At 42.1% G+C, this 12,837-nt stretch overlaps 1 protein-coding gene across 1 annotated transcript in view; it reads right to left on the reverse strand.

The window, feature by feature from the left end:
- The window catches only part of WWC3 (WWC family member 3), a 118,052-nt gene that overhangs the window by 40,342 nt on the left and 64,873 nt on the right, over positions 1–12,837 (reverse strand). The window contains exons 5-8 of the mRNA XM_069945351.1: positions 10,664–10,743; positions 7,196–7,325; positions 2,682–2,831; positions 2,528–2,601 (exon numbers count right to left, since the gene is read on the reverse strand). Of these exons, the coding sequence (XP_069801452.1) occupies positions 2,528–2,601; positions 2,682–2,831; positions 7,196–7,325; positions 10,664–10,743 (434 nt within the window). The remainder of the gene's footprint in view (positions 1–2,527; positions 2,602–2,681; positions 2,832–7,195; positions 7,326–10,663; positions 10,744–12,837) is intronic.

Consider the following 12,837-nt stretch of genomic DNA (forward strand, 5'->3'; position numbering starts at 1 on the left):
GATGGTGTTACTGGAAGTAGATATATATATAACTGGTGAAAAATCTTACGATGTTCTGAAGGCTAATAGATGATCAATAATCCTCTATGGGGTCTGTAGTTCTACATGTTTGCCAAAGACTACTAATATCACCATAATAAGAACCCTAATAGCAGAAACTCACAGGTACAACATGTTCCTGTTTGGAAATGAATAAATGAATGAACGGTGCAGCTGTTCTCTACCTGTCTCCCGCCGTACTGTGTCTGCAGATTGAAATGTTATGATCACATGTGGGGGTGTGGAGATATCAGCAACAGCTGTAGACTTGTTAAATGGTGAAGGAAGTATAAGAAACTGACAGCGGATGGCGAGGTGCTAACTGCTAATATGTATTAATTAGAGATGAGCAAATTTAATGTATTAAGCCCAACCGGCTCCTCCCCGGGTGCTGGGAAAAGATGGATCCAGTCCTGGGAAACTTCTCCTAGCTTCCCGGGACTGGTTGCAGTTTTTCCCAGCACCCGGGGAGGAGCAGCACGGAGCTTTGTTTGTCATCCTTCTCTAGATTCCTCATCTTGATGTGATATACATGATGGCTTTTGTCTGAATGTTGATGTTTCTGCTGCCGGCTGAAACATCTGCAATAAGGGGCATGTTCCATTGCACGCCTTATAAGGCCCCGTTCACACTACGGAATCAGCTCTGAAATTCTGTGTGGAATCCCCTCGCACGGGCTCGACACCTAATCCTGCCTGCTATATGTTTGAATATGAGGGCTAGCGCGCCTCTGCTTTCTGCTCAAAGAATTGACATGTCATATCTTTGAGCGGAGAGGCACGGAGAGCTAAGGCGCGCAAGCCCTCCCATTCAAAGAGAATTTCAGGGCCGATTCTGTAGTGTGAACGGGCCCTTACAGAGATAAGGTTTCCATTTTAAGTTAAAGCGAATGTATCACTAGTACTGTACATCGCTTAGTTTTTTTACATGAATTGACCAATGTCAGCACAGGGTTGGTGGTGCTGTGGTCCCTTTTTTGAACCGCCACCCGGTTCCCGCGCATGGTGCCAGTTTTTTCCTGAGCACCGCCCTGCTGGAAGCACTGGGGACGGGCCCACTGGCCCCCAGTGTGACAATCTCCCCTCTGTGATGCGAACCCATTGAAACAGCTCTTGTACTTACTTTGATACCTTACAAATTATAGCTTGGCAAAGGTGCAGATAACCTAAAATTCCCAGGAAGGTTTATTATATACCTACTCTACACACCTATAAGTCAATTTATTAAGTATGGTATAAGACCTGCTTATACATTTATTAATTAAAAGTCACTGCCATTAGGGTTTATAACACAGTGGGTGGGATAAGTCGATGGTTTATATAAAGCATTTTCAAGTGTTCCTCTTAGCACAATTTCTACTGAGCACATTCCCCCTCCTACACAACACTATAACAAGGAAAGTGTTGCCAGACGTTTAACGTGTAGAATGCACATATACATGGGATCAGGCACAAGACGTGCAGAACACTAGAGGCCATTGTGTAAAAAGTGCATAATAAATGAAGAATGTGGAGGAATAGTTTACCCAAAATAAAAGATCCTTCATTAAATCTGATGACAGAGTTAACGCTTTCCAAGTCGTACACTGTTATGGATAGTTCATACACTCTTTAAAAAGTCATGTGACATCAATCACTGTTTTTTTTCCACACAAGTATTTTTTTCACACATAATCCTATCATTAGATATTCTAGGCCAGGAGTGTCAAACTCTGGTCCGTGGGCCAAATCCGGTCCATGACGCCATTATTTTTGGCCTGTGGAGGAAGTCAATTCATTTCTAGATCTATCCCGCCGATAGAATAGCGCATCTAATTATAATATGGGTGGCCTGGACAGCGGCCTGGAACACCTATATAATAATATTCTACAAGATATACTTATTGCAGGCAGTGTGTGTGATGTCACCACGCTGACTGTGGCCGGACACGGCGCTGCCTGACAAGAACGCTGCACACGTGCTTCAATAAATATCAAGGTTGGCCCGAAACGATGTCCAATAGTTTTTTTTTATTTATTTATTGTGGCCCACTATATTAATAGTAACAGAGGGAACATTTGCAAATCAGCCAATCTCGCTATATACACCTTGGCCAACTTTAATTCTATGTCTTTGGTCAGCTGAAAGAAAATGTATCCACCCCAAGAAGCCCCATGGACATAAGGACAATATTTTACAGCAGCCCCTATTAACTTGTATAGGAAAGTTTTCTAGGCATGCTCTGTGGCCTCTACAGAGATCATTGTGGAGGAGGAAACAGAACTCATCACATCCCATCTTTCCTATACACTGGAGTCATCTTTCATTGTAATCCTCTCTGGGGCGATAAGGAGGACACTGATGGAAAGTATCTACAGAACAGGATATGTCAGCTTATTAAATGGCTTAGTGGTCAGAATGATTTCAGGAATATTTTATAATATTAAAAATTAAAATAAAAAACTAGCGGAAAAAAATCATAAATCCAACATTTTTTGGCTTTACTCACCTTTTCTTGGCCTCCTCATACTGCCAGTTTAGTCTTACTCTATCCACCAGTCTTGATTTATCATCGAAGCCAAACTGGAAAAAAAAAATTATATATATATTCTTCATTTTTCTAGACTATATTAACAGCAGAAATCTGGTTACATTAACCGTACCTCTCCAATGGTATCTGTCTGCGAGCAGGCATCACAGTATTGCTGAGGTAAACACGATTCATTGAGTGAGCTTGTATTATGATGTATGTTGTGCAAGGAATCAGTGATGCAGCAGCTATTTCTGAAGCCATCCGTCAGCTTAGCCAGACTCTGAATAAAAAAAAAATATATATATATATATTTTAAAAAAAAATTGTTGTTAGCCCTATCTGCAACAGTAGAAGTTTACCATGTAACAAATCTAATGAAACAGCGCCCCCAGTGGTAAGACCATGCTATACAGTGGTTGACTATTTTTCCAATATTGTACATAGTGTAGTAGCTAGTGAGGATGAGCATGTAGCTTCAGTCATAGGCAATGCAGACTATTACTTCTCAAAGTTTATAGACCTGTCATCATATTATTTAATGACCGTCACTAAATGAAAGAAGCACCTATTAGTTGTTCATTTATTCACAGTAATATGCCACTATAGAGCTCTACTCCGCACCGGAATGTGCAAGTTACAGTGAATGATGCATGTTTTCATTGGATTTGGTCTTCTTTAATGCTAAAAAGTAAAAATTATCTAAATAAAGTGAAATGTTCTGAATCTATACAGTATATGATTTAGGCTCAATTTTTTTCCCGCCTACATGGGAAAATAGTCATGTAGTTCTTAGTTCACTGATTTATTATGCTCAATATTTTGTATCAGTATTTGATTGTAATGCCAAAACCAGGAAGGGATGAAAATTTATAGAACACATGCAAATTTTTCCATATATATTTTTTTTTTAAATAATGGAAATATACACCAGAAAATAACAGCATTTTTCTGTATTCTGGAAGCACAGGCAGATATATGGTCGGTATCATGTGTCTCCTTGTTCTAACAGCTATCTAACAGTGTCAGCAGATGGGAACATGAGTTGCCACAAGGAAGATCACATCCTAACAACCAATCAGATTCCACCTTTCATTTTCAGAAGAGTCTGTGAGGAATGAAAGGTGGAATCTGATTGGTTGCTAGGGGCAACTGAGCCAAGTCTACTTTACACCATGTTTGGTAAATCTTCCCCTATATGCTTAGATATCCGGTACATTCGCTTTAAAGGAGAAGTCCAGCAAAAGTTTTTATTAAAGTATTGTATTGCCCCCAAAAGTTATACGAATGTACACTTATCACGGGAAATGCACATTAAGTGCTTTTTTCACTATACTTACTACTGCATCAAGGCTTCACTTCCTGGATAACATGGTGATGTCACTTCCTGAATAACAAGGTGATGTCACTTCCTGGATAATATGGTGATGTCACTTCCTGGATAACATGGTGATGTCACAACCCGATTCCCAGAGCTGTGTGGACTGTGGCTGCTGGAGAGGATGATGGCAGGGGGACACTGAGGGACACAGGGCACTGGAGGGACACTGAGCATCCCTCTACCATCATCCTCTCCAGCAGCCACAGCCCACACAGCTCTGGGAATCGGGTTGTGACATCACCATTTTATCCAGGAAGTGACATCACCATGTTATCCAGGAAGTGACATCACCTTGTTATCCAGGAAGTGAAGCCTTGATGCAGTAGTAAGTGCAGTGAAAAAAGCTCTTTATGTGCATTTCCCATAATAAGTGTATATTGGTGATTTGTACAAATTTTGGGGGACAATACAATACTTTAATAAAAATTTTCACCGGACTTCTCCTTTAAGTATTACCCGTGTATAGAACAGCTCTGGTGCCGCGGTCCTTTTTTTGAGACGCGGCTCCATTAGAATCAATGGAGTTCAATCAAGCTGAGCTAAAGTACCAAGCAGCGCCACACACTCACATGATGAAACACTGAGACATTTGGCACACCAGGTCTCCTTACTAATCAGTTGTGTTCAGCTGGTGTCAGAAAGTTATATAGATTTGTAATTTACTTCTATTTAAAAATCTCAAGTCTTTTAATACTTATCAGCTGCTGTATGTCCTGCAGGAAATGTTGTTTTTTTTCAGTGTGACACAGTGCTCTCTGCTGACATCTCTGGCCGAGACAGGAACTGTCCAGAGCAGGAGAGATTTTCTATGGGGATTTGCTGCTGCTCTGGACAGATCCTGTCTGGGACAGAGGTGGCAGCAGAAAGCACTGTGTCAGACTGAAAGGAAAACAACATTTCATGCAGGACATGCAGCAGCTGATACGTACTGGAAGGCTACAGGTTTTTAAATAGACGTATTTGACAAATCTATATAACTTTCTGAAACCAGTTGATTTGAAAGACAAACATTTTTGCTGAACAACCCCTTTAAAGGCAACTTTTACTGTGCACAATCTATAAGTGATGTCATAGATGATTACTGCTTCATTTCTAGCTCAAGCAAATGACAAATAAGACATCTTATCGTAGTTGGCCAATACTTACCTAGATGTGAAGAAACCTCTGACTGCATGTAGAATAAAGTAAGGTCACATATCTTAAAATAACATCTAAAAGGTGTACTTTACACAGTGCAATACCTGTTCTCATACATAGAACTTCCTGTCTATCTATTTTTAATAAGCAGAATATACAAATACATGTTATATAACATATTACGGCTGACATTCTAAAGATCTGACAAATATGTTTCATAAGCCAGGGTGTTGTCATGTACAGTAGCCTAATATAGCGGTGTGTATGTATATAGGCCACATGGTATTGGCACATAGATATAACATACGATTCTTCTCCTAGTCACAGTGAACTGTTTCTGATCATATGTCTTATTACATAATAAACTTTCTAATATAGTTTGTGTTGAAATTTCTCACTTTCTCTGCTTGTTGTCAATGAATGAATGAAACCATTGAAGGTGGAGACATATGCCAATCTTTCTATCTGATTCAATGAATTAACATATTTGTCAGTCCATAGAATACAATGAGAAAATTGATTAGCCTATAGTTCTCTTTTATATTCCCCACAAACAAACTTAAAACCCTCTAAAATGTATACCAATATATCCAACTGGAAAATTAGAGCCTGGTTTGCAGTAAAACTGAAGTTCCGTTAGCCATCTAATCGAATGTTAAAGAGACTCTGTCAGTAGGTTTATGGTGTCCTATCTCAGAGTAGCATAAACCTGTGACAGAGAAGCTGAACAGAATGATGTATCACTTACATTGTTCTGTGCAGCTGATCCAGAGATATCCTCCTGAATAACATGGACAATAAGTAGTCCTCTCCATTATGTGTGTGAGCCCAGTAGTCCTGGATATTCATGAGAAGCAGAAAACTCCGCCCGCAGCTACTGATAAGCAGTTACCATATTTTCCTGCGTATAGGATGACTTTTTAACCCCGAAAAATCTTCTTAGAAGTCAGGGGTCGTCTTATACGCCAGGTATGGTCGCCCCATATGGAGGTGGGGGGGGCTCAAAAATGGCCCCATGCCTACTATAAAAATAAACATTTAAATCACCTCGGGCCCGTTCCCGGCCTCCGTGCGCCTCCCGTACCATTCCCAGAGCAGGCAGTGTGACATACACTACCTGCGCTGGAGATGGAGATCGCCGAACTTCTCCCGGGCAGCCGAGCGTCTTATAGGAGAGGCTCGGAGACGCTTGGCTGCTGGGAGAGCTTCGGGAGAATGAGAGAGGCGCCTGAAGTTCCCGAAGCCGCTCTCATTCTCCTGAAGCTTTCCCGGCAGCCGAGCGTCTCATCAGAGAGGTTCAGCGATCTCCCCTGTGCCTGGGAGAGGTTCGGCAATCTCTGTCCCCGGTGCAGGTAGTGTACGTCACACTGCCTGTTCTGGGAGGCACGCGGAGGCCAGGAACAGGCGCTAGGTAAGTTAAATGTTTGTCTGTTTTTTAATTTAGCTGCAGTTAACCCCTGCCTGATTGCAGCAGGGCTGCGGTCAGGCAGGGGTTAACATTTTCCAGCGTATAAGGCGAACCCCTGACAATCTGCTTAAAGTCAGGGGTGGTCTTATACGCCGGAAAATATGTTATCTATCTATGCTGTATATAGGCAGTCAACTGTCAATCCACAGCTGGAGGGCGGGGGGGAGGGATGTGGCAAAACCCCCATTCTCCTGTATCAGGAGAACGGCTGACCAAAATGATGTAAGTATAACACCGATCTGTTCAGCAGTTCTGTCACTAGTTTATGCTGCCCTCATTTAAGGTGAAATAAACCTAATGACAGATTCCCTTTAACTATATTGTGCATAATATTGTGGGTGTGAAGCAGCCATATTGCCACAGTGTGATCAATATGCAATAACAAGGAGCACATGCTGGCCAGACGCTTACTGATTTGTTAGTATATCAGAATACATTCTCATTCTGAACATCACTAAAAAAAAAACTTACATAAAGAAATTTTCATTCTTTCCAAACCTTTTTATTAGACCACAGACGTACTCCACTATTCGAATGTCTCGCTCTTCTGGGATTCAGGTTATAGACTCTCTACATTCATGGCAATAACTTTCTCACTGGTTACAACTACAGCAGTTTCAGATAAGCCATACATGTTGGAATAACCCATCTTTGACGTTACCTGCATAAGATCACGGCGTTCCTTCTCTCCCATACAAATTGCCTGTCGTATTGTTCGGAGTTCATTCATTATTGCTTGCGCCTCATCTAGCTTATAGTTCGTATGGGCACTTGACATCTTGCGATCAATCCTGGCAAAACACAAGATAAAAAGGAAAAACTCTAAATTTCATAAAATAGTGTTATTTTTATAGGGTCTTCATTAGAGATGAGAGAGTGTACTTGTTCGAGCTCATTTTTCACTCATGTATCAAGGTACTCGAAAGTACTTGGAACTCGATCCGGTACAGTGTGGTACTTAAATAAAATTGATAGTCTTCTCCCCGTATATTTGGTAGAAAGAGTTTTTTAAAGTGTTAAAGAGTCAGTATCTTTTCATAAAGACAAAACAAAAAGTGCAACAGCAACCTGCAGGTGCAGTGTGAACAGAAGCATTGGAGTGCTGCCAATTTGTTTTTGTTTTTTTTCAGAAAAGACATGTCAAAAGTTTTTATTGGTTGGGGTCAGAGTGTTCAGACCGTGATAGTTAGGAAGAAGGCGAGATAGGGAGAGGCGAGAGAAGTTGGGCTCAGTGCATTGCTCTTTAATCTCGGGGGCAGGTCCCTTCATAGTGACACAAAGCGTGGAGTGGATGGTGCGGCAGCTCATTCTAATGAACACATAGACCCTGACTAATAAAAATTTTGACATGTCTGCCTAGCATGCAGAAACTGAGAATTCAAAAGCATCCACAGGAGTTCCTATTTTCAAGGCTTTATTCCATGACCAAATGCAATGTTTCAACCAGAAACGTTGGTAGAAACATTGCATTTTTTTCTGTATTTGGACATGGAATAAATCCTTGAAAATTGGAACACCTGTAGATGCTCTTGAATTCTCTGTTTCTGCCTACTACTACAGGTAAGTGTGAACTAACTGCACCTCAGCGAACTGCCGGCATTTCACATCTATATACACCAAGGTACTTGTGATGCTGCTGGACTCTCCATTTCTTTGTTATGTCTAACACGTCAAAAGTTTTTTTGTATGACAGGTACACTTTAATGTAATTTAAAAAAAATGGTTACACAGACACTTTAAATGTTCGGCATCTCAGAACAAGTCTATGGAGCTTGACTTCTGCTGGTCATGGGTAGAACAGTGAGCAGTGAAGGGAAGAAGGCTGTTGCGTGCTTCTTCCAGCTATATGTAAAGATCAGTTGGCGTCTCAGCACTATCTGCCCATATTAACATCTATGGTTTTGGAATTGGATGACCAACAAGCTCATCCTGGTGTGATGGTCCATAGACTTTGTTCATATAGTGTCGATGTCATTCCTGCTAATAAAATACTCTACTGTAAAAACATTGCTAATTAATCTTTTCTAGTCTCCTGTATATTCTGCAGACAGGGAAGTGTAGGAAGGTGGCCGGCTGCTTTACTGTGGTTTGTGAGAAATGACAGAGGGGAAAGGGCTGATCCCCTGGGACATATATATAGGAATTCTATTTATGTTTCTCACAGTTTTCATTGTAATATGAAACAGATTAGGATGAAGGGAAAGAATGATACTATGGGACAAACCGTGTTTCCTTTCATGTTATTCAATTTTAGTGTTATGGTCCTGAATGACAATAGCATTGTATGGATACTGACAGTGCCCTTTTTATTTAGAAAAAGCTTTAGGTCTTTTCCGGTGGACCAGAAAAGTAGCACTGTATGCACTATAAATGGGATGTTTTGACTTTAAAGGAGAAGATTATAAAATCTGGCAGTCGGCAGGGGCAGGGGAGAAATTGACTACAAGTAACTTACCTCTCCCCTTGGGCCTGCAGTGAGCAACGAGACTGGCCTCGGGACCCCTGCTGGAAGGCATTTTCCCTCGAGTTGTGATGACATCACGACTCGGGGGAAAGGCCTTTCACGGCTGATGAACTGGCCGCTCAGCCAATCAGTGACTGGAGCGACGTCTATCAACCGTGTCATGAAGTGTCAGCCCCGTTGATCCTGGAGCCCAGCGGGATCTTGCGGCTGGTTCCGCCACTCACCACGGGCACGGGGGGAGGTTAGTTGGTACTTGTGATTAATTTCCCCCCTGCCCCTGCCGGATTTTATAACCGCCAGACTTCTCCTTTAAAACCACAAAAAAAAAACAACAACAACTGCATAACGTCTATAGAGCCAGGTGAGGAAATTCTCTGATATCAATCTGGATTTACTGCACTAACGTTTCCTAGCAAGTAGTTCCCTCGTCTGTAAAACCATGTGCATTTCTGAGCAATAAGCTCACTTCGAATAAAAGTGAAAAAAAAAAAAGTACCTTTCCCAGCATAAAGCACATAGTGGCCATAAACCAATATCTACTTTTTACAACCTCATTCATTAATGTCAGATCGGAGGATATGCGGAATAAATTAACCCCGTGAGTAAGCGGCCCTTGGAATGATTTAATCCTCAGAGTCCTATTTTTAAAATCCCATCTTGAAGAAATAGCTGCTAGCCGCATTAGACACCTCCCATGTAAAGCCATAGATTACCTTCTAGAAGAATGGAAAGTTTTGTTGTGAATCTGGCCTTTTACATCATCAGGGCTGGCAGAAGGCCTCCAGCTAACCACAGCTTTCTTCCTGCTACCCTTCTATCAACAGCAGGTACTGTTGAGAGGCCAGGGCTCTTTTTTATAAACAGGACCTGTCCCATTACCATTAACAATGGCCTTTTTGTTTCTAAGTCACTTCTGTGTGTTTTACTGTTATCTCAGGGCACCGGCCATATCTGGTGTTTTCTCGTGGGCTCGTGTCTTGTGCTACATACATATAATCTATGGCTTCTCTACCAGCTGCCTAACAATGCTACCCTGTTCTAAAACTATGCTAAGATTTTCTAAACTAAACACTAGCCCAGATGGAAATTCCCTGCCTGCCAGAGCTGTAATGTCTTCTTAGCTATGCGTTCAGTAGGAAGGAATTACACGTTTGGGTCCTTGTGGAATACTGGGTAAGAGAACTCATCCTGGGAGGAGGGAAGACTGAGTCAGCATTGCAACAAATCCCAAATTCTGCAAATGGCAGGTAGTACAGTAACAGAGAGCGAGGCAAGGCCTCTCTTCAGCAGACCCTTATCTGTTATATACGTTGTCCTTCATGTCTGTTCTTAACTACTCAAAGCGGCTGCTAAATTGTTCTGCACAACATGCTGAGGATGGAACACAGAATTTACAGTGCAATCTGGTACATTACAGCGTTTATGGGGGAGATTTATCAAACATGGTGTAAAGTGAAACTGGCTCAGTTGCCCCTAGGAACCAATCAGATTCCACCTTTCATTTTCCAAAGAGTCTGTGAGGAATGAAAAGTGGAATCTGATTGGTTGCTAGGGGCAACTGCACCAGTTTCACTTTACACCATGCTTCATAAATCTCCCCCTATGTACACATGTATGACTAGTTACAATGGAGGCACATGGAGTATAGGACTATAATAAACTTACTCTTGCAGAGTCTCCACTCCCTTTTCTTTGAACTGAAGTTCTTGCTTCATCAGTGTCAGCTCTCGCTTTAACCTAGAAAGCTAAGAGAGATAAGGGCTATATTTAAAAAACGTAGAAACTTTTCATTTATACCATCAGGTTTCCATTTACTTAGCTATTACATGGGCTGACTATGGCCCGATCACTTTAGTAAACGAGCGCCGACCTATTAGACATTGCGTTAATCGGGCAGCAAGAGCTGCATGGACATCGGTATTGATGTCCATGCAGCTCTTGCCCAAACACCTATTACCTTACTTCTCCCTGCTCCTGGTCTTCTCCTCTGTGCTCCGCAACTTCCCGATCCCGACAGCAGCAGCCTCTGAGCAGCCTGTCAGCTGACAGGCCGTTCAGCCAATCACAGGCCGGGACCGCCAAGGCCTTTGATTAGCTGACAGGACACTCAAACTCTGCAGCCGCTGGGACCGAGAAGCTGCGTAGCACAGGAGAGAAGACCGGGAGTTGGGAGAGGTAAGGTATCAGGTGTTTGAGCAATCGTCAGCCGTTGGTCGCGCATTTCTATTACATATAGTGATGCACGGTCGGCACCCAACGATTTTAGGTCCAAATGTAAACCAATGATAAGCTGATGATCGTCTCATTGGCTGATCGTTGTCTCTATTACATGAAGTATGATCACAGATAGATAGCCCAAAATAATAAAACGTAACTTTTAATACAATATTACAAAATAATATCCCCACCAATAGCCAAAGCTCCTAGAGCCATAATATAAACATACAGACAAGTGAATAATCCAAAATACATCTGACAGTACAAAGTAATCCCTGGCACCAACTCAAATAAATCATAGAGTGCGTAGCTCAGAGTGACTAACTGTCATGTATCCAATGCGAGAGAGGTATTCCAGGCACTGTTGAGTATCCGCCCACATGTAGGGAGCACCAGACCCTGTCGGTCCCTAGTACGGTGCACCACCTACCCCTACTCGCTCAGGGAGTAGGCTGGAGCCATACGCTGCTGCTACAGATGACTGTCGGCCACTGGGCCACGTGAGTTAAACGTCTCTGACCACTGTCAGGACGCCCCTACTGTACTAGATTATGTTGTGACACATGTACCCGATGGAAGTGTTGTTTACCTGACGTGACTCCCCTGACGAGTATCTACGAAACACGTGTCGGGAGCTTAGGCAGGGTAAGTGTAGGGTATCATGACAGGGGTAGAACGGGGCAGGGGCCGTCCTTTTTAGGGCGATAACTCCGCTACTCCCTGAGCGAGTAGGGGTAGGTGGTGCACCGTACTAGGGACCGACAGGGTCTGGTGCTCCCTACATGTGGGCGGATGCTCAACAGTGCCTGGAATACCTCTCTCGCGTTGGATACATGACAGTTAGTCACTCTGAGCTACGCACTCTATGATTTATTTGAGTTGGTGCCAGGGATTACTTTGTACTGTCAGATAAATTTTGGATTATTCACTTGTCTGTATGTTTATATTATGGCTCTAGGAGCTTTGGCTATTGGTGGGGATATTATTTTGTAATATTGTATTAAAAGTTACGTTTTATTATTTTGGGCTATCTATCTGTGATCATATGTTGTTTTGAGATACCCCTTGGTGGAACTGCATTATTGTAGCCACGGATCTGTGATTATTCTATTACATGAAGCAATAATCCGTCAAATCGGCCCAATAAAAACATGCTATTATTTATGCTTATATTTCCATCAGGAAGAAAGCATATTTTAGATAAGAGCCGACAGGATGGCCATGTTCACACAACGTCAAAAAAAGAGAAAATACGGCCGTCTTTTCTATTTTAAAAGACCTCTGTTTTTGCCGCAATGTAATTAACTTCTATGCAATGCATTGAAGTCAATGAAATGACGGACGTCCAATGCACAGTGTTTATAAAATGACGGACGTTATCTGCATGGGCATCAAAATAATGATCATGCCAACTATTTCCAGACATCTTTTGCAACCAGTGGACATTATTTTTTAGTCGTTCACACACATTTGTTGTTTTTTCATCGTCCTTTTACAGTTTTTACTATTAAATTCAATGGACTTTTCAATTAGGCGACACCCAAAGGCCAATTAGTCCACCCAAACTAGAGTAATGTACCAACAGCCGTCATTGCACTGACAGCCTGCCAAAAAGTGACGGA

Source organism: Dendropsophus ebraccatus, chromosome 11, assembly GCF_027789765.1.
Source record: "Dendropsophus ebraccatus isolate aDenEbr1 chromosome 11, aDenEbr1.pat, whole genome shotgun sequence".
NCBI lineage: Eukaryota > Metazoa > Chordata > Amphibia > Anura > Hylidae > Dendropsophus > Dendropsophus ebraccatus.